The sequence below is a fragment of the Salmo salar genome, chromosome 09 (assembly GCF_965601325.2).
Source record: "Salmo salar chromosome 09, fSalSal1, whole genome shotgun sequence".
NCBI classification, from domain to species: Eukaryota; Metazoa; Chordata; class Actinopteri; order Salmoniformes; family Salmonidae; genus Salmo; species Salmo salar.
Window position 1 is genome coordinate 26890809 of NC_138299.1, and position 23205 is coordinate 26914013.

Below are 23205 nucleotides of genomic sequence, written 5' to 3' on the forward strand. Positions count from 1 at the left end.
GAGTGATAAATCAAACTCAGACACTAAAGTGACACAAATTACCTGAATCAAACTCACACAGATGAAAAGTTACAGAAGCATCTTGGATCAAACACACAGAGATCACAGTGATTACACAGACCGCATGTGATCACAAGCATGCTGCAGAGTAACACAGCCAAGATGAAATTGCACACACTAACCCCGTTTCCATCCACAGTTTTTATGTGAGTAAAGTCATACCGTATATAAAAAGAAAGCTGTGATGGAAACAGGCAGTTTCGGTACAATTTTATAAATGCCTGTTTTTTTGTCACTTTTTGGAGTCCAGAATCTTATTTAGCTAAAGGGGTTGTCCCTCCATTTCAGGTAAGTGTTCCTTTTGAGGTACTTATGGAGCCCAACCACTCTCTCTCCCTGGCGCTCGGAGGCGCCAGGCTGCCCTGCATTACGCACTCCTGCCACCATCATTACGCACACCTGCCTCCCCTCGATTCATTGGACTCACCTGGACTCAATCACTTGTTTTATTACCTCCCCTATATCTGTCTGTTTCCCAGAGCCGTTCCCCGCTTCTGCATTGTCTTACGCCTGTGTATTACCCGGTTCTGACGCTGTTCCTGTCCTGTTTCATGTCTGTTCCCATTAAATGTTCTACTACCCGTACCTGCTTCTCTATTCCAGCGTCAGTCCTTACATTAGCAGTCTTATGGCTTGGGGGTATAAGCTGTCCAGACTTGGTGCATCGATACCGCTTGCCGTGCAGTTCATGTGTTGAGAAAATGACACAAAGGAATGCTTTTTAAAAACATAACTTTGATCTACATTTTTTTTATTGAAGTTCAATCATTTTGCAAGTATGCATAACATTGTAAGATCTGAATATCACTCAGAAATCTTAATGTAAAAATAAATCAATATAACTAGAAATGTAACTAGAAATGAAATATAACTAGAAATGAAAACTACTAAATGAAGCACGATTATATTAAATCATTGGTATCAGTACGGCACAATCAGTGATCCATGCTATGCCATCCCTTTCTGCCCTGAAAGATTCCTCTGTGGAAGACTTACATTTTACATTCTTAGTCATGTAGCACAGTGGGTACCAAACTGTGGGGCGAGGGGTCGGCAGGCGGAACTCAGTCTGGCTTTCAATTTGCTCTTGAAAAGTGTAATAGCCTACTATTACACTTTTCAAGCATTTTGCATAAGGTGCAAAATCGAAATTGGGTAGTGCATCATCAGTTCCTCTTGTCATGTTAGTCATTGCAGACCTTTTGAGAGCCATTTACAACCTGTCATATATGTCCAGATCAACTGATCCATATCAGCTGACGTTATTTTGCCAGGTTTTTTGCCAATGCTGGAAGGGGGGCCTGAGTGAAAAAGTGCCCCTGATTTAGTAGACACTTTTATCCAGAGCAACTTACAGGAACAATTAGGGTTCAGTGTCTTGCTCAAGGGCACAGACAGATTTTTCACCTAGTCGGCTCGGGGATTTGAACCAGCAATCTTTCGGTTACTGGTCCAACGTTCTTAACCACTAGGCTACCGGCCGCTTGGCTTGAATCTTAACTTGACATACAACATCTTATACTCATTGTACACTAATTGAGTGTAAATGCTTTGCTACTGTATTAGTGCCAAAAAGAATGAGAAAACCATATTAACATTTGTTACAAATTTCTCACACATCGTCCAGCTTTTAAATTATCAAGTCATTTACCCAAATTTCAACATTCTTATAACACACAAATTACTGTATATTCTCATTGTTAAAGGAATGCAGGATCTATGTTATATGAATATGATATGTCAATTCAATCCAACAAATTCACTCTGCAGATCCACATCTGTTTTGCTTTGTGCTCGATCACTCTTAAAAGCCTACTTTGTAGATATTAATAGACATTCCACTTTTTAAAAACCTTGCATATCAATATGGAACATGTCAAACACCAAAAAGCATTCCACAAAGACTATGGGCATTTTAGTTGGCCACACAAGCTTATAAAATGACAGTTTTATTCTGAAGTCGATTAATCCAAACCTGAGATATGTTTGTGCTGCCGATGGCCACTCTTTGACAGGTAGAGATTGGCCCCATGTACAGATCTAGGATCAGGTTTCCCCATCCTAACCTTAACCCTTACGTAGCAAAAACGACTTTGGATCAGCACTTATGGACAATGTTAATTTATCAGTGTGGACTAGGCTACATCCCTGGCTCTTGCACTCAACCAACAGTGCTGCTGAATATTTTCCTAGGAGTGTATGTGACGTGTATGTAGTACTCCACAAGTTAAACAATTATTCTCATGCAGTGAACACTGGGCATGCTTTGCAGTCCTCTGGCTTACAGTAGCATAAGTAGGTGGTCTATCATACATTCTGATATCTGTTATATTGAATATTTGGACTCCCATGACAGAAAGCCACAATCATCATAATCTTCAAACAGTATGATAGTAGCAGTATCTCACAAAAGCAGTGATATATTTAGCCCTAGTCAATCTCAACATTGCAATTTGATATAGCCTTTCCTACATTAATTGACAACTAAGATCCACAAGGAAATGTGCTTGTTAGCCTTACAGCACTACCTTCTGATTACATTTGGATTAATTTTCAGAATGACATACCACTCTCAATAGAGTACCACAGTACGCATAATACCCATAAAACCTAGCGGTCAAACAGGGAAATGGTTTCAATTGTTTTTCCACCATTTATTTTTCCCATAGGGGATTTTAGAAACACTTCTAATAATGTTTTGTGTAGACTTAACCATGGTGTGACGTTTTGATAACTGTGTAAATCTCTCTAGGATAAGGCGACTTTTATCAATCTATTAGCCTGGATTTACCCCCAAAATTAAACGCTAATTAGCTGCTAATGTGGCTTTCATAAAGAACTACAAATGCCATGATTATCTGGACAAGAATTCCAAATCAAGACAAAGGTAACAATCTCTGGATTAACTATCTAATGTTAACTAAATTGTTTTAAATTGACACAATACCTGTTAGCAAAGGTGTCAACTAGAGATGACATTCAGGAGCTTGAAGGGATTTGTAGTTTTGCATGATGTCTCCTTTGATGCTAATTAGCATTTTCAAAAAATATGAGAGGAAACAGAGACGAATATATATTGATAAAAGTCACCTTGTCCGAGAGAGATTTACATGGTTACCAAAATGTCACGCCAGGGTAAGCCTACACAAAACACAGCCCTTATTTTAAGTGTTTCATAAAATCCCCAATGGGAAAAATGAATGGAGGAAACACAATTGGAACATTTCCCTGTTTGACCGCTAGGATTTATGGGTATTTTGACACCTCCACTGAAGGTGCAATATGCATAAATCACATCACCATTTCCTGATTACAAAAATTCTAATAGTTCGCCCAAGAATGTTTCAAGCAATATATAGTGTAGAAAATCATTTGTCCATCTAAAAAAGATTGTATTTTCAGCTGGTGAACAAAACCGAAAGTAACGGGAAGCATAGAAATAGCACACAGAACAGATCTACCGCTTCTTAGACTTGCTTTCAAGTTACATATTGCATGCAACTTTAACATATTGCATGCAACTTTAAAAAGAGTAGAATTCCTGACAATTTATGTACCATTTTCAATCCAAAGGATAGGCTTGATATAATATAACTCTCTCTACCATTCCCATTTACAAATGTGCAAGAAGTTAAACATCCATGCTAGTCATGAGCACACATTTCTCCTTCGCAGCAACCACACATTACTTTGAAGTTACATGCATATCAAAGGTATCAAAGGTATATGTTTGAATGCATATTCAAAGTAGGGGGACAACTCAAGTTACTATAGAACCTAATAAACCAGTCAGTGATATGCATTCCAGGTCCTTGTAGGCATGCAGGTGTTAGAATGTTGCTCCCAACTTGCCTTAAAAAAGCAATCTGTCATATGGACTGATGGTCATTGGTAATTAAAACTAATGCAGCAGAAAGACACCTCTAGATAACCCCCAAAATGAAGGATATTTTACTTCATTCTATTGTTTAACAAAATGGCATATAATGTAAAATGTCAAGCAAAGTAATGTTGCTCTCATGGAATGTCATTCCTTGACCACTACAAATTGTATCATAGAAATACAGTGCTACTTGTGTGTGCAAATCTCATGGAATGCACATTGGAATATGACGGACCCACTACTTGATTTAGGCTACAGGTTCTAATGATGTTACGAAATATTTGTTTTTCCCCACATAATATAATTCCATGAACACTATAGATGTCATCTTACAGATTGCATATTTAACTGCTCAGGATACTCGAAGCACTGGCTGTATCCAAATAGTTCTGATAGACTTCCTTTCCTTGATTGCTTTCCCTCATGATCAAAAACTTCATAACACTTGAAAATGATATTTACCAGTTAAGCTATGCGACACAAAACTAGTTAAACTATTAGACATATTACTTTCACTGATCCAGTTCTTTCAAATCAATACTCACACATGTAAGGAGATAGAGACATTGCTTTTGAGTATTGGGCACAGCTACTGAGCAAAGTGGTCTGATTGAGTTTTAAAAGCTTGAAACCAGGAGACCTGTAGTTAACAGCAAGGCCTCCATTTCACCTGCCAGCACTTTAAACGTTCACTCCAGATAAAGTGTGGTTGGCCACTATGAAGCTGAGTATTGAGTAACGCTCACTGAGTCTAGGAAGCTTTAAAGTGGCAATCAGCAGCTGAAACAATAAAGCGTGCTCCCCACCACTGTTTCAGAATAAAGTGGCAGGATGGGGCTGGAGAAATTTAACCACTCTCAAATTCAAAGACAGAGCTATAGATGCAAGGACTGACCATCCATGATATTCAAATTATAGTTGTAACCAGGTTTTCAATGCTATACAGTGTTTGTTTAGAAACATTAGGGTAAACAAGCTTATATTTTGGGTTCTGATGGGGTACCACAGTTGAACTAAGCTCATGAGGCATAATATTCTTCAAGAATCAATGGGTACATATAATTAATATACAAGCCCAAAAAAGTAAGAAGTAACTGCTGCTTGCCCTTTTAATGCAAAGAGAACAGACAGCGATGGAGTTCAAGTCCTTTCATTTGGAGTTCAAGTCCTTTTTATTTGTAGACACCGGAGCTCCCAACTGCCAATCAAACAGGCTGGAGATCGAGTTACTTCTGGATGAAGATGATGACAATGCACAGAGTCCCCACCAGCCCAAGAGCTTGGATGCCCAGGAACCACAGTAGGAACCAGAAAAAGATGATGATCACAGGATCCACAACCTTCTCCCCAAAGTACATCTGGGTGAAGCCCGCGCTGCGCAGGCACTTGTTTAGCTGCCCGAAAAGGGTCCCCATCCGCTCGCAGTCATCCACCTGAGGTCTTGTCGTGGGATCGTCAATGAGGGGCCACCTGGCCGTGGGGTCACCGGCTGGGCGTGGTCTGGCCCTTGGGTCACCGGAGGGGCGTAACCTGGCTCTGGGATCAACGGTGGGGCGGGGCCTGGTTCCAGGGTCGCCAGAGGGGCGTGACCACCAAGTCCCAGGGTCACCAGGAGGGCCTTGCCATCTAAGTCCAGGTGGTCTGACTCTAGGGTCATCCTGAAAAGACAAGTATGGCTTTTAAATGACACCCCTATTCCCCATACAGTGTGCTGCACTACAATTATCCAGTGTTGCATAGGGATCTGGTCAAAAGAGGTACACTACATGGAATGTACCATACCTAGGATAGGCATGTGGTTGTGTCATAAGGCTGTGTGACATGCCATTAGGCTGTATGAATGGGACTCTCATTCCAACAACACAACTTCTAATCAGCATTATACTGATACATGCTGGAGTCATAAGACTGCCCGCCAGCCTTGAAATGTAACTGTTGGTTGTTCAAGTAGCTAGGTGACAGAAACCTTTGCCAAAGCTTAATAAATGCACTAAACGTAGCTAGCTACAGTTCATTCAGAAAGTATTCAGACCCCTTGATTTTTTCCACATTGTTACGTGAGACTTATTCTAAAATGTATTAAATAAAATAAAATCAATCCTCAATCTGCACACAGGTTTTTAGAAATATTTGCAAATGTATTCAAAATAAAAAACAGAAATACCTTATTTACATAAGTACTCAGACCCTTTGCTATGAGACTCGAAATTGAGCTTTGGTGCATCCTATTTCCATTGGTCATCCATGAGATGTTTCTACAACTTGATTGAAGTCCACCTGTGGTAAATTCAATTGATTGGACATGATTTGGAAAGGCACACGTCTATATAACGTCCCACAGTTGACAGAGCATGACCAAGAACCAAGCCATGAGGTTGAAGGAATTGTCTGTAGAGATCCGAGACATGATTGTGTGAAGGCACAGATCTGGGTAAGGGTAACAAAACATGTCTGCAGCATTGATGGTCCCAAAGAACACAGTGGCCTCCATCATTCTTAAAATGGAAGAAGTTTAGAACCTCCAAGACTCTTCCAAGAGCTGCCCACCCGGCCAAACTGAGCAATAGGGGGAGAAGGGCCTCGGTCAGGGAGGTGACCAAGAACCCAAGTGCCATTCTGACAGAGCTCCAAAGTTCCTCTATGGAAACGGGAGAAGCTTCCAGAAGGACAACCATCTCTGCAGCACTCCACCAATCAGGCCTTTATGGTAAAGTAGCCAGACGGAAGCCACTCCTCAGTAATAGGCACGACTGCCTGCTTGAAGTTTGCCAAAAGGCATCTAATGGACTCTAGCACCATGAGAAACAAGATTCTCTGGTCTGATGAAACCAAGATTAAACTATTTGGCCTGAATGCCAAGTGTCACGTCTGGAGGAAACCTGGCCCCCTCCCTACGGTGAAGCGTGGTGGTGGCAGCATCATGCTGTGGGGAGATTTTTCAGCGGCAGGGACTGTGAGACTAGTCAGGATCGAGCAAAAGAATAACGGAGCACAGTACAGAGAGATCCTTGATGAAAACCTGTTCAGGACCTTAGACGGGGGCGACGGTTCACCTTCCCACAGGAAGGAACGCTAAGTACACAGCCCAAGACAACGCAGGAGTGGCTTCAGGACAAGTCTTTGAATGTCCTTAAGTGGTACAGCCAGAGCCCGGACATGAACCCAATCAAACATCTCTGGAGAGACATGAAAATTGCTCAGAAAACCAACCTGACAGATCTTAAGTGGATCTGCAGAGAAGAATGGGAGAAACTCCCCAAATACAGGTCAAAGTAGGAGGTCAAAGCTAAAACGATGTCCTAGTTTCCGATTTGGATGACCTTTCAAAACGATTTTCCCCCGTTGGAGCTATTTATTTTTTCCCGAGTTCCCAGCTGTCTTGAATGCACTGATGTCGGAAATCCGAGATTTCCAAGTTCCCAGTTGGTTTGAAACGGCAATAGCTGCCTTATGTCATCTAGCTTTGGAATACATCGGGAAATATAAACTTCTGAATCCAACTTTTGTCCGAACCACACCATATTCCTGCTGTGTAAACAGTGGTAGATTTCGTGTTAGGAAGTTTCGCGTGAAGTGCGTGGTCTAATCGCAGCCCCCAGTTTAACTCGGAGGGAATATGGTGACGACAAGTTAGATTCAGACGCTTATTTGATAGCGATGGACACATTTCACTTTACGTCTGGTAAGTAGAGTTCTTATATTATACATATCCTCTTATTGACAGGAAAAACTATTGTTGGGTTTTAGCCGGCTAAATTGTGGTAGGGTTATTTTCCGTCGCCACCCACCAGCACGACGCACAACTATACAGACTCCCGATGTTGACCCAAAGCTACACGTCAGTATGACGTCAAGGGATTTAGCCTGCTAGCTAATTATCCAAGCAACTTAGTAAGCATGATATGAATCGTCAGTCACCAATTAGCTAACCCCGAAATGTATTCGCTTCGTGCCAGTTTGATGTTTATTTTTTTTATATAACTAGTTACAGATTCACTTGATAAATATTGCACTGCTAGCAACAGTAGCTAGTTAACTGCACCTGCTGGATAGCATTGGCTATCTAACGACGTTAGCTGGCTACCTGGAATGTTTGCCTTGGTGTGTTGGGTGGATGATGAGATTGACACCTTCTTCGACTATCTAGCTCCTCAAACTCCCGCCGATGCATTACCGGCTGATCATTCACAAATGGTGGTATAGTGGTCATGTTATTCACGCCGTTATAATGATGTTTATCCGATGAGGTTTCGGAATAAGAACAAAACAATCAACTGTCAATGACACTTCCGCCCCCCTGTTGTCACGTGTGAGAATGAACGTCACGGTAAGGGGCGTGTGAACTTCAGCTGTCAGTGTCAAATAGCTGAAATGTCCATATCAAGCAACGTTTACATGCAATAATTCGATATTAAATTGATTATGGCAGAAGGCCGAGTGTCAACATATTACTGTTTATCTTAATCGGCGTAAGGTCATAATCGAAGTAAGCATACGCCGATTAAAACACCTGGTTTTCTGAGCTATCTTTCGAATTATTAAGACATGTAGCAAGCTAAACGTTGCATGCGTTCCAGGGTGTATTTGATCTGCGCATGTGCTGGCACCGGTAGCGTCATTGCTAGAAGGAATTCAGTTTGACAAATTAACGTAAAAAGTAGATTTCTATATTTTTGGCCATTTTAGCTAACCCTAACTATTTTCTTAACCTAAACCTGAGTTTCCTAAACTGCTACGTTAATTATCCTAACCTGCTGCGTAAATTCTCCAAACTTTTTTTGTTATTGTTGCCTGATTTCAGATATGTCCATGTAAACCGGTTATTAGAGAAATCCTTAGTTTACAAACGTTTACATGTTTTGCAAATAATAACTATTATATTAATCTGACTATCCGCAATAATCATATTATTTTGTGTATTTTTACAGTAGCTCGACTATTTACATTTCAATTAGTATCAAGCAGTAGACACAAGGACAAAAGTATGTGGACACATCCAAAATCATGGGCCTTAATGAGTTGTCCCCTTTTTGCTGCTATAACAGCCTCTACTCTCCTGGGAAGGCTTTCCATCGGATGTTGGAACATAGCTGCTGGGACTTGCTTCCATTCAGCCGCGCGCATTAGTGAGGTTGGGCACTGATGTTGGGCGATTAGGTCCACAGTTGGCATTCCAATTCATCACAAAGGTGTTCAATGGGGTTGAGGTCAGGGATCTGTGCAGGCCAGTCAAGTTCTTCCACACCGATCTCAACAAACCATTTCTGTATGAACCTCACTTTGTGCACTGTGGCATTGTCATGCTGTAACCGGAAAGGGCATTCCCCAAACTGTTGCCACAAAGTTGGAAGCACAGAATCGTCTGGAATGTCATTGTATGCTGTAGCATTAACATTTATCTTTGCTGGAACTGAGTGGCCTAGCCAGAACCATGATAAACAGCCCCAGACCATTATTCTTCCTCCAAATTTTACAGTTGACACTATGCATTCGGGCAGGTAGCGTTCTCCTGGCATCCGTCAAATCCAGATTTGTCCATCGGATTGCTAGATGGTGAAGCGTGATTCCTCACTCCAGAGAACATGTTTCCACTGCTCCAGAGTCCAATGGTGGCGAGCTTTACACCACTCCAGCCGACGCTTGGCATTGCACATGGTGACCTAAGGCTTGTTTGCGGCTGCTCGACCATGGAAACCCATTTCATGAAGCTGCTGACGAACAGTTATTGTGCTGACGTTGCTTCTAGAGGTAGTTTGGGACTCAGTAGTGAGTGTTGCAGCCGTTCTGTGATCTTGTGTGGCCTATCACTTTGCGGCTGAGCTATTGTTGCTCCTAGACCGTTTCCACCTCACAATAACAGCACTTACAGTTGACCAGGGCAGACAAACTTACTTGTTGGAAAGGTTGCATCCTATGACTGTGCCACGTTGAAAGTCACTGAGCTTTTCAGTACGGCCCATTCTACTGCCAATGTTTGTCTATGGAGATTGCATGACAGTGTGCTCGATTTTATACATCTGTCAGCAACGGGTGTGGCTGAAATGGCTGAATCCACTCATTTGAAGGGGTGTCCACATTTCAAGTGTTAAATGTGTGGGAATAAAGCCGCTTGAATGAAAGTTAGTAACCAAACAAATACCGGACTATGAAAACAAACACACATTTGCAGGACAGAAAAAAAACATGACACAGTTGTGTATCAAATATATATCACAAAACATACAGTACCAGTCAAGTTGACACACCTACTTATTTTGACTATTTTCTACATTGTAGAATAAAAGTGAAGACATCAAAACTAGGAAATAACACAATGGACTCATGTAGTAACAAAAGTGTTAAACAAATCAATATATATATATATGAGATTCTTCAAAGTAGCCACCCTTTGCATTGATGGCAGCTTTGCACACTCTTGGCATTCTCTCAACCAGCTTCATGAGGTAGTCACCTGGAATGCATTTCAATTAACAGGTGTGCCTTGTTAATTTGTGGAATTTCTTTCCTTAATACGTTTTGAGCCAATCAGTTGTGTTGTGACAAGGTAGGGGTGGTAAACAGACGATAGCCCTATTTGGTAAAAGACCAAGTCCATATTATGGTAAGATCAGCTCAAATAAGCAAAGGGAAACGCCAGTCCATCATTACTTTTTAAACCATGAAGGTCAGTCAATCCAGAACATTTGAAGAACTTTGAAAGTTTCTTCAAGTGCAGTCGCAAAAACCATCAAGCACTATGATGAAACTGGCTCTCATGAGGACCGCCACAGGAAAGGAATACCCAGAGTTACCTCTGCTGCAGAGGATAAGTTCATTAGAGTTACCAGCCTCAGAAATTGCAGCCCAAATAAATGCTTCACAGTTCAAGTAACAGACACATCTCAATATCAACTGTTCAGAGGAGACTGCGTGAATCAGGCCTTCATGGTAAAATTGCTGCAAAGCAATCACTACTAAAGGACACCAATAATAAGAAGAGAATTGCTTGGGCCAAGTAACACGAGCAATGGACATTATACCGGTGGAAATCTATCCTTTGGTCTGATGTGAGATTTTTGGTTCCTACCACCGTGTCTTTGTGAGACACAGAGTAGGTGAATGGATGATCTCCGCATGTGTGGTTCCCACCGTGAATCATGGCGGAGGTGTGAAAGTCTCACAAGCAACGCACTGTCAGTGATTTATTTAGAATTCAAGGCACACTTAACCAGCATGGCTACCACAGCATTCTGGAGCGATACGCCATCAAATCTGGTTTGCGCTTAGTGGGATTATCATTTGTTTTTCAACAGGACAATGACCCAACACACCTTCAGGCTGCGTAAGGGCTATTTGTCCAAGAAGGAGAGTGATGGAGTGCTGCATCAGATGACCTGGCCTCCACAATAACCCGACCTCAACCCAATTGAGATGGTTTGGGATGAGTTGGACCTCAGAGTGAAGGAAAATAAGTCAACAAGTGCTCAGCATATGTGGGAACTCCTTCAAGACTGTTGGAAAAGCATTCCATGTGAAACTTGTTGAGAGAATGCCAAAGCGGGTGCAAAGCTTTCATCAAGGCAAAGGGTGGCTACTTTGAAGAATCTGAAATATAATCTTTTTTTATTTGTTAAACACTTTTTTTGGTTACTACATGATTCCATGTGTTTTTTCATAGTTTTGATGTCTTCACTATTATTCTACAATGTAGAAAATAGTAAAAATAAAGAAACCCTGGAATGAGTAGGTGTCCAAACTTTTAACCGTTACTGTATATAAATACCATAAAATCAAACTATTGGTAATAAAGTTTTTCCCAATGATCAGCATGTCAGGTCAACCAACTGGCATAATGTTCGTTTTAGACCCTGTAGGTACGGTAAGGGTGTTCCTGACCTCTGATGTGATTTACAGTAGCAGTATGCTATATAATGAAGCGCCGGATAAGGAAGACCTGGTAGGAACCTGCGTAATCCCAACTAATCTGCCTCTATTTCTCTCCACTTTTCTTGAACATAGGAGAGTTTGGAAGCGGCAGACTGGGAATGTCAGCTGGAATATGGAGCTAAACCGAGGTTTGCTTACTCTGACCTTGCTTGGTGAACAATGCATCTACTTCTCTTGGTCCAGGTGCTAGTGTTGCTTTCCTGGTTGTCCATTTCTGCCTGCTCTGTGTACTTCTCTATCAAGGAGGGATCAATGTGACAGGTGTCGGGTAGCGTTCAGTTATTTAAATTGCTTAATTTAGTGCCTTTGATTTCAGTTGCTTGCTTGGGTGTGCTCCTTCTAGTCTCTCATATCGATGAATTGTGAATTGATTTACCTAACATCTTGGATCACTGGTGTTCTTTAAACATATACTGTATACAGCATTTTAATTCAGTGAATCAAGTTGACTTTGACATCAACTGCAAATGTTGCTAAACTATGCATCAGTATTTAAGTCCCCTGGAATAGTTGGACAAAATGTATAGAAATATGTTTGTTCAGAGATTGAGTAAAATGCTATTGTAAAAAAGTAGTTGGTAGACATATGATTTGCCATGCTTGTTTGTTGTGCAAACAGTTAAATCTTCAATTCCTTGAGTGTCCAAATAGGACTGATGGACGTATTAGCTCTAATAGCGTCTTACTCCTCCCTGTGTATTATTCACATACGTTATTCATATATCACACTATTTGCGCTGACAGGTCTGTTTTTGTTCAGCGGACCCCGCATGTCGGCCATCCCCCTCAACACTCCAGCAGACAGTCAAGTTGCGTCTAGAGAAGACCTCTATCTCTAGAGTGCCCTGGGCAGCCTTCTTCTACCCATCTAAGTTCCTGTGGCTGATCTACAACTCCATCACCACCATCCACCCCAGCAGCTTCCTTAAATTGAAGGTAGGAATGGGCATATTCCCTTCTGTATTTTGAATCCTCTCTATTTAAATGAATAATACCAGTATCTGCAACTAGGGCTATGGTGGTCATTAAATATTGTCAGCTGGTGATTGTCAAGCAAATAACTGCTGGTCTCATGGTAATTGACCGTTAATTAACATAAACAAATTTAGCATCTCCTGGCTTCCACGCATGGCCTACCAGCCACTGATGCAGACCTTTGGAACATCTACATTTTAAAGTCTAATAAATCCATGTAATCTAGTCTACACAATCACAATAAATCCATAATTTATTTTAGACAGGTCTAAAGAAACGTGAAGAAAATGTAGTCTATATTTCAGAAGAACAGAATAGCATACTCTGAGTTCTCCTTATGTTAGGGTTAACCCTGATCTGGCTATGCCAAATGGCTATGGGCTACACTAGTTCATTTAGCAGACAAGATTTGCTTAGAATTCTGTGCCATTATTTTATGGTATGAAGAATACAATTGAACATAGCTGAATAAAATAGAAAGGATATGCGTCTATTCTGTGTTGAGCGGTTGACAAAGAAACCGGTACTTCTTAATTTAGAGTTATTTATGTAACTTTAGTTGTGATACAAATGTTGGGCTATATTTTTTGATTTTTAATACATTCTAAGGCTACATGATGCAACTCTAATAATGATTTGAAAAAAGTTGAATGAAAGGCAGGAGCTCTGCTGTTTTTTTGCTCATTCTGTACACACATCAGTTTCTCATTCACAATTTGACAAGCACTTAATAATTCCTCGAATTTCCCGGCTGCATCCCCTTTGTGTGGCCGTAATGCCATATAAAAAAAAAATCCATGCCTTTTGTGGCCGTTGTGCCCTTGGGCTGTAATATAATAATTACAATTCCCTGCTGCTCGCCGAAGCACATATGGCTCTCCGTCATGTGATCGGGTCTTTCACACAGGCTACAAGTGAAGACAGACACATCGGGGATGCAACTGCATGCATCTTTATATCATTCCGAGGTGCATATTGAAGATATTGGAAGAACTGTCCGCATTTACTTTTCGTCAGCCAACAAGATGAGTAGGCCTAACGAACAGCAAAAGCACTAGCCTATGTCAATCTACTATCCCCCATAGTACAGAAGTTGACCTATTCTGTGCAAGAAATAAATATTCCAAACATGGTCTGGGACAGTTGTGGGATGCAATAGATCCCAAATGAATACAACCACTAGCATCAAAACAGATGAGATGAGAACGTTTAGATTAAAATGTTGATAAACTATTAGGCTATTTCTTCACATTATAAGTGCAGCAATGTGCTCGTGGCAGTAGGCTATAAGTGCAAATGTTCCATTAGCAGGAAAACACCATTATCAAAAGTGACCACAAATGGGATTATGCATGTATTGCTTTTATAAAGGTGCATTTTTATGGTGAACATAAATATATCTTGCCAATGATGAAGTCTGTAAAATGACTTAGATTAGATAAGTCTGTGTGACATAAGATCAACTTTTAAGTTACATAAAAATATGTATAGAACCAGGTTTCCTTCTAACCATTTCAACCTGACTCATGAAAAAAGTCATGACTGGGCTGATGGAAACAGAAAATGCCGGTACAATTTTATAAATTGGCAGTGGAAATGCCTTTATGCGCAAATATTAATATAACCATCATATCAAAGTAAACTTGGAGTCACGCAATGATATGGTGTGTGGTCCTCCCACTACGACTTAGGAAAGCATGCAGTTTATTAGGCTACAGATTAAATAAGTTATAGACTTCACAGGGTCTGGTGACATGATCGATGCTTGATTGTCGTTTGACAAATATTATATTATCCATAATAATCTCATGTAGACCAGCCTAACCGTGCTGTATCTGCGAGCTGTTGGCTTAAAACCTGTTGAGGACAGACGTTCCGCCAGCAGGACCCCCTCGCCAACAGCCAATGGAATAGCAGGGCACGAAATACAAAACAACAAAAATCTCATAATTCAAATTTCTCAAACAATCAACTATTTTACACCATTTAAAAAAAAATCTCGTTAATCCAACCACATTGTCCGATTTCAAAAAGGCTTTACGGCAAAAGCATAACATTAGATTATGTTAGGACATCACCTTGACAAGAAAAACCACACAGCCATTTTCCAAGCAAGGAGAGGCATCACAAAAACCAAAAATACAGCTAAAATGAATCACTAACCTTTGACGATCTTCATCAGATGACACTCCCAGGACTCAATGTTACACAATACATGTATGTTTTGTTCGATAAAGTTCATATTTATATCCAAAAACCCCATTTTACATTGGCGTGTGATGTTCAGAAAATGTATTGCCTCCAAAACCTCCGGTGAATGAGCACATCTATTTACAAAAATACTCATCATAAACGTTGATAAAATTTACAACAGTTATTGAAAGGATTATAGATACACTTCTCCTTAATGCAACCGCTGTGTCAGATTTCAAAACAGCTTTACGGCGAAAGCACATTGCTCAATATTCTGAGTACAGAGCTCAGCCATCAAAGCAAGCTATACAGTTACCCGCCAAGTTCTGGAGTCAACAAAACTCAGAAATAGTATTATACATCTTCACTTACCTTTGCTGATCTTCGTCGGAATGCACTCCCAGGACTCCCACAAGAAATGTTTGTTTTGTTCGATAAACTCCATATTTATGTCCAAATGTCTCCTTTTGTTTGCGCGTTCAGATCATGCGCGAGCGCAAAACCCGAGACAAAGTCAAATAGTTCCATTACCGTTCGTAGAAACATGTCAAACGATGTTTACAATCAATCCTTAGGGTCTTTTTATCATAAATATTCGATAATATTCCAACCAGACAATGGCGTATTTATTAGAGGAAAAAGAAGGAACGGTGCACCTGTGTGACCACGCAGTAAACAACTCATTGGTCCCAGGCAGTCCACTTGTTGAGTCAGCTCTTATTTTCTCCCCAGTAACAGTAGAAGCATGAACCAAGGTTCTAAAGACTGACATCTAGTGGAAGCCTTGGGAAGTGCAAAATGACCCCACAGACACTGTAGTTTGGATAGGCAATCACTTGAAAAACTACAAACCTCAGATTTCCCACTTCCTGGTTGAATTTCTCTCAGGTTTTTGCCTGCCGTATGAGTTCTGTTATACTCACAGACATCATTCAAACAGTTTTAGAAAACGCTCTGAAGTTTCTATCCAAATCTAATAATAATATGCAAATATTTGACTCTGGGCCCGAGTAGCAGGCAGTTTACTCTGGGCACGCTTTTCATCCGAACGTGAAAATACTGCCCCCTATCCCAAACGGGTTTTAAGCCCACATGCCAAGACCAGAGTAGGAACATTTGCTATTTAGTGGTAGAGTTGAAAATGTGATGGCAACACATTGAACTTTAGATTTTTATTAGGTATATAAAAACTACATTTTGTGTGCCCTACATCACACACTGATTTTAACTACAACTAGTCAGAAATGCAAATTTTCTTTGTGGATTTTAGAATATTCACATGAAAATCTGTCGCCAATTGGATGGAAACCTAGCTACTGATGGTGAAAACTTTGGTGTTCTGATACAATGTAACAGGCAGCCGATCCCCAAAAGGGTGGGCTTAATTTCGGCGACATGAGGGCTGCCCTTGGGGACACCTGCCTTGGGGCCAATGTGGAGCCGATGAGCAAATGAGGGGAGGACAGCTCATAATGGCTTGAATGGCGTGGTATCAAACACATAAAAACCATTCCGTTCCAGCCATTATGCAGGAATCTCCACGTGTTGGAATCCAATGGTCCATCATCAGCCTAAATGGACTTTCGTACAAGGATGCAGGAGAATATCGGTGCCAGGCACGGAACATGGCGGGAATAGCAGAGGTCCCCATTAGACTTAGGGTGGTGGGGGTGAAGGCTGTGCCCCCTTCCGTAAAAAAACAAGACCTGCAAGACCTATTTCTAGGTCCTCATCCAAAAGAGAACCTCTTCCACAAAAGCTGAAACGGCCACAGAATATTACTTCAATCTCCACCCCAAAGATGACTCTTCTGAACCTCAAGTGTGTTACACAGCCCTCACTCCAACAAACAAGACCCAGAGTGTCAAAATGTACTCGGTCCCCGCCCCCCCTGCAAAATGTTTTTATTTGTTCCTCACCACAGAAGTACATATGCAAAAAGACCTCAGCCCCAAAGTCAGAGAACCTCGGATGTCTGTCAATAGTATACCCACCTTGCCAGAAAAGTCTACCACTCCATCGTCTTCACTAACAATCAACCAGTACCAAGTATAGTGACCAAATTATCTGTTACTATAATGACCTTTCTTATTTTCTGCCTTTCTATTGGTCAACATATGAAGGAGACCATACACGGCCCTTTAAAAGAAGATGATCATTGGCCAGCAGAAGGTGCCCCAGAGACATGTAAGGTACTGTAGTGCTCTTTGAGTGACGATGATTACAATGGGGGGTGTGATGTATTTTTTCATGTTCTCATTTTTTTTCTCCAGATCAGTTTTTTACCATCTTTAGAGAGATCGAAGGTGAGAGAATCACCCACTTATCTGTGTAAACTCTGATTACAAGGACAGATTCCAAAATCTAGGAGGAGCTCAGCTTTAAGAAAATTGCAGTCATAGTGAGTGTCTATTATAATGTGGAAAACAAATAATTCCTACTGAATATGTATTGTACTTACCTGCAGTATAGTATTATTCATGTGTGTATTGGATTTGGCATTGATCGTGACCTATCCCCTTTTGATGATAAATTGGTAGTAGAATGCTGCACTACCACATGTTTAGTTGGCTATGGACACTCTCCTGTATTTTACAGTTTGTACAGCTGTACACCTTTTTGTTTGTAAGTAAAGGCGAGTAAACATTGAAATGTGTGTGGACATTCCTTGTCAAGGCACAATGTCTATAAACCTCATTGATTGTCATATTTACTTGTAAAAGCTTTACTTTGATATGATACGCAATAATATACATTGAATCTTGAGCCAAGGAAGCTTCTTATCCTTATATGCCTCTCCCTATGCCCTTCCTCCACTCTAATACAGTCTCGTACTTTTGTAGTGCTGTAAAATGCATACAGTACACATAATGGGCAGAGGTACACACTGTACAAAGAAGTTGAATGCTGACTACATTTGACCAAATGGTAGTGTCTCTTATTCTGAAGAGTGCATATATGTTCCAACAAGGTGAAAGTTTTGAAGCTCATAACACTTCATGTACAGTGCCTTCAGAAAGTATTCACACCCTTTGACTTTTTCCACATTTAGTTGTTACAGCCTGAATTTAAAATGAATTACATTGAGATTGTGTGTCACTGGCCTACACACAATACCTCAATGTCAAAGTGGATTTATGTTTAAAAAAATGTTTTGAAATCAATTGAAAATGAAAAGCTGAAATGTCTTGAATCAATAAGTAGTCAACCCCTTTGTTATGGCAAGCCTAAATAAGGTCAGGAGTAAAAATGTGCTAAACCAGTTGCATAATAAATTGCATGGACTCACTTTGAGCACAATAAAAGTGTTTAACATGCTTTTTCACTGACTACCTCATCTCTTTACCCCACAGATACAATTATCTGTAAGGTCCTTCAGTTACGTAGTGAATTTCACAGGTTCAACCACAAACACCAGGGAGGTTTTCCAATGCCTCGCAAAGAAGAGCACCTATTGGTAGATGGGTAAAAAAAAAAAAAGCAGACATTGAATATCCCTTTGAGCATTATTAATTATACTTTGGATGGTGTATCAATACAGTCACTACAAATATACAGGCGTCCTTCCTAACTTCGTTGCCGGAGAGGAAGGAAACTGCTCAGGGATTCACCACGAGGCCAATGGTGACTTTCAAACAGTTAGAGTTTATTGGCTGTGATAGGAGAACTTAGGGTGGATCACTCTTCATATTTTCAAGCATGGTGGTGGCTACATGTTATGGGTATGCTTGTCATTGGCAAGGACTATGGAGTTTTTTGGGGATAAAAAGAAACAGAATAGAGCTAAGCACAGGTAAACTCCTATAGCACAATCAGGTTCAGTCTGCTTTCCAACAGACACTTACCAAGATGACATTGAATGTTCCTGAGTGGCCGAGTTACAGTGAGTTACAGTTTAAACTTAAATTGGCTTGAAAATGTCTGTCTAGCAATGATCAACAACCAACTTGTCAGAGCTTGAAGAATTTAAAAGAATGTTCAAAGATTGTACAATCCAGGTGTGCAAAGCTCTTAGACTTACCCAGAAAGACTCACAGCTTGTATCACTGCCAAAGACGACTCTAACGTATTGACCAGTGCTTAATTTGAGCCGGGACCTGTCCGAAATGTATTTGGCTGGATCCGGTGTCTCTCATGGCATGAGAAATAATTGTCACTTTTTGCAAAGTAATAAAAGCGATCAAAGTTCATTTGAGTTGCCTCATGGTTAATTCTCCTGCCCCCCCAAAAGGCGTTATGTGAAAAAGTAGATTCTGAGCCCGGGCCTAATAGTCTAACAGTTGATTTGGGTTGGGCCGACCCTGGTTTATGTTTTATGCAACATTGTAAGCTATGTTTGAGACCAACGCTTGGCTGTGGCTGTGTGAGATGCGCGCCAGTATCTCACATAACAAGAATGAGATTCACTTTCTATGATCTCTCGCCCTCTCTGCTCGGATAGACATGAGCTTGCAACTCATCTCTACGGCGTTGCACTTCATAATTTATTTTCTTAGAGAAGCATAGCCGTGTGAAGGGTTTTGAAGGAACTGCAGCACCCCTGAAAAATTGTCTGTTCAGAAATAAATTAAATGATTCGGAATAGCCTACTACACTCTGAGAAGGTCTATAATTTAGCCACAGTCGATCAATAGCTTCTTTTAGAAAATAGCCTAGCTGTGGATTGTAGCCCAATAACAAGGAATAGCCAGTGGTGGAAAAGTCCCCCAATTGTCATACTTGAGTAAAAGTAAAAATACCTTGTGAAAATGACTCAAGTGAAAGTCACCCAGTAAAACTATTTGGTTTTAAATATACTTAAGTATTATAAGTAAATGTAATTGCTAAAATACACAAGGATCAGAAGTAAAGTATAAACCATTTCAAATTCCTTATTAAGCAAACCAGACGGCACCATTTTCTTGTTTTGTTTAATTTGTGTATAGCCAGGGGCACGCCTCAACACTCGGACATCATTTACAAATTAAGCATGTGTTTAGTGAGTCCGCCAGATCAGAGGCAGTAGGGATGACCGGGATGTTGTCTTGAAGTGTGTGAATTACACAATTTTCCTGTCCTGCTATGCATTCAAAATGTAACACGTACTTTTGGGTGTCAGGGAAAATGTATGGAGTAAAAACCATAATTTTCTTTAGGAATGTAGTGAAGTAAAAGTTGTCATATATAGTACAGATACCCCCCAAAATGACTTAAGTAGTACTTTAAAGTATTTTTTACTTAAGTACTTTACACCACTGGGAATAGCCTACACACGGCAAATCTGTCAGTGAAAAAACAGCATGCCGAGAAAACAGGCCTTTCGCAATATTTCAAATACAAATCTAGGGAAAACACAGGTTTGAAAGCAAATGGCTCCTGTTGAAAAGTGAAGACTATGCAGTAGGCTACTAAAATATTTGATCAACTTCCAAATATTCTTTTGCAAAAGAGGCTTTTGGCACAAGCACTTCGGCCATCAACAGTGAGTGAGCTGCTCATCATTGGGTGAGTCAGTGAAACTGGAAAGGATTTTTAGGAATATATAATTAATGAAGCCTACAATATGTGTCTCCACCCGCCTAAGCTATTGATGGATTCAAGACAAGGTCATTTGTTATTGATCTCAGTTCGTCAAAGTAGCCTGCCATTTCAAACATTTGTGCTGTATTAAAAAAGATTCTGTCAAAGTCTCCAGTCATGTAAAATGACATAGAATTGCATGAAATGCGTTTATGAAAAGGCCACGTTTTTCTCCGACCCTAGGCTACAAAAACTGTTCCCGACGTGTCTCTACCCTGTGTCTCTACTCTACTGCTGTATGCCACTACGCAAATGTAATATTTCTGTATGTCATTTTCAAGAAATTAACCATGTTTTCACTTTGTTATTATGGGATATTGTGTGTAGATGGGTGGGGGGAAAAAAATGACTTAATCCATTTTTAATTGAGGCTGTAACACAACAAAATGTGGAATAAGTCAAGGGGTATGAATACTTTCTGAAGGCACTGTATATATTCATGCCAACATCTATTTGTTCCAGCTAAAGCCAAAGGAAACCATGAATACATCTTAGCTCAGAATGGTCTGTGAATCAGACTGTGAATCATTCAAGACTGAGACACACTGGAATGTCCAGTGTGTCTCAGTATACCATAGGATCCTCTGGGGTTCATGGCAACTGAGGTCCCGGCACTGTTTATCCAGTCCGATTGAATTGTGGCCATTTTGAGACAGTAAGACCTTTGTTTTACTCCACACAAACAGTTATAGTTTCACAAGTTTGCTGGGTAGCTTTGGCCATGTTTACCCAACTGTTCCTAAAGTTGAAGTATTCCATTAGGGGCTGTGGCTTGCCATTTTGTTATTGTTCTATTTATGGGTCTATGTACTGTGTGAGAGAGCAAATATGAGGAACTCAAATGTATTTATTTTAATACCTGCAAATAAACTACTTGAACATGTATTTCTCTAGTCTACAGTTGGTGTTTTTCTGCTGGAGTTCGTCCTAGCTGTTATGTGTTTTGTTTGTTTGCTGGAGTGAGCTGTTTGATTAGATTTAAACCTGTTCATACAAAATGCCAGAGAATCACTTTATTTGTCACATTCGTCAAAAATACAAGGGGTATAGACTTGCTTACGAGCCCTTCCCAATGATGCAGAGTTAATATTTTACCTTTTTTATTATAATTTTAAGACGAGGAATAAAATACATAAGAATGGCGCTATATACAGGGAGTATCAGTACCAGATCAATTTGCAGGTATTTGAGATGCAGTGCATTAGGAAAGTATTCAGACCTGTTAAATTTTCCACATTTTGTTACGTTACAGCCCTATTCTAAAATGGATGACTTTAAAAAAAAAATCTACACACGACACAGCAAAAGAGGTTTTTAGAATATTTAGCAAATGTATTAAAAATAAAACTGAAATATCACATTTACATAAATATTCAGACCCTTTGCATGAGACTTGAAATTGCGCTTAGATGTTTCTACAACTTGATTGGACTCCACCTGTGGTAAATTCAATTGATTGGACATGATTTGGAAAGGCACATCTGTCTATAAGGTCCCACAGTTGACAGTGCATGTCAGAGAAAAAAACAAGCCATGAGGTGGAAGGAATTGTCTGAAGAGCTCTGAGAAAATCGGGGGAGAAGGGCCTTGGTCAGGGAGGTGACCAAGAACACGATATTCACTCTGTCAGAGCTCTATAGTTCCTCTGTGGAGATGAGAGAACCTTCCAGAAAGACGACATCTCTGCAGCACTCCACCAATCAGGCCTTTATGGTTGAGTGGCCAGACGGAAGCCACTTCTCAGTAAAAGGCACGTCAGCCCGCTTGGAGTTTGCCAAAAGGCACCTAATGGACTCTCAGGCCATGATAAACAAGATTCTCTGGTCTGATGAAACCAAGATTGAACTCATTGGCCTGAATGCAAAGCGTCACGTCTGAAGGAAACCTGGCACCATCCCTGCAGTGAATCATGGTGGCAGCAGCATGCTGTGGGGAGGTTTTTCAGTGGCAGGCACTGGGAGACTAGTCAGGTTTGAGGGAAAGATGAACAGAGCAATGTACAGAGATCCTTGATGAAAACCTGCTCCAGAGCACTCAGGACCTCAGACCGGGGTGAAGGTTCTCCTTCCAACAGGACAATGACCCTAAGCACGCAGCCAAGACAGCGCAGGAGTGGCTTCGGGATAGGTCTCTGTCCTTGAGTGGCCAAGCCAAAGCCCGGACTTGAACCTAATCGAACATCTGTGGAGAGATTTGAAAATATTTGTGCAGCGACGCTCCCCATCCAACCTGACAGAGCTTGATAGGATCTGCAGAGAAGAATGGGAGAAACTCCCCAAATACAGGTGTGCCAAGCTTGTAGCGTCATATACCCAAGAGTGCTTCAAGGTGCTTCAACAAAGTACTTTGTAAAGGGTCCGAATACTTATCTAAATGTATTTTATTTTTTTATACATTCTGAAAAAAAATCTAAACCTGTTTTTGCTTTGTCATTTTAGGGTATTGCGTGTAGATTGAGGGGGAAAAAAAACCTATTTCATGAATCTATTTTTGAATAAGGCTGTAATGTAACAAAATGTTGAAAAAGTGAAGGGGTCTGAATACTTTCCGAATGCACTGTATGTACATGAAGGCAGGGTAAAGGTACTAGGCATCAGGATAGATAATGA

General features: G+C 40.6%; 1 protein-coding gene and 1 long non-coding RNA gene across 2 annotated transcripts; one reads left to right on the forward strand and one right to left on the reverse strand.

Moving 5' to 3' along the window:
* Positions 1–794: 794 nt before the first annotated feature.
* On the reverse strand, positions 795–8417 carry LOC106610938 (uncharacterized). Its single transcript, XM_014210624.3, has 2 exons — positions 8028–8417; positions 795–5601 (listed from the first exon to the last, which is right to left on the reverse strand). The coding sequence occupies exons 1-2, from the start codon at positions 8151–8153 to the stop codon at positions 5170–5172; spliced, it is 558 nt and encodes a 185-aa protein (XP_014066099.1). The 5' UTR covers positions 8154–8417; the 3' UTR covers positions 795–5169.
* Positions 6755–21481, forward strand: LOC123744609 (uncharacterized). Its single transcript, XR_006770978.2, has 4 exons — positions 6755–7625; positions 11942–11997; positions 12614–12805; positions 17161–21481. It is a non-coding gene; the product is annotated as an uncharacterized LOC123744609 (long non-coding RNA).
* The last annotated feature ends 1724 nt before the right edge of the window (positions 21482–23205 follow it).

Coding starts and splice junctions, on each gene's coding strand:
- LOC106610938 (XM_014210624.3), bottom strand. CDS start 8,153: ATGACCACTATACCACCATTTGTGAATGATCAGCCGGTAATGCATCGG. Junction 5,602..8,027: donor CACCAAGGCAAACATTCCAG/GTAGCCAGCTAA, acceptor TTGTCTTTTCAG/GATGACCCTAGAGTCAGACC.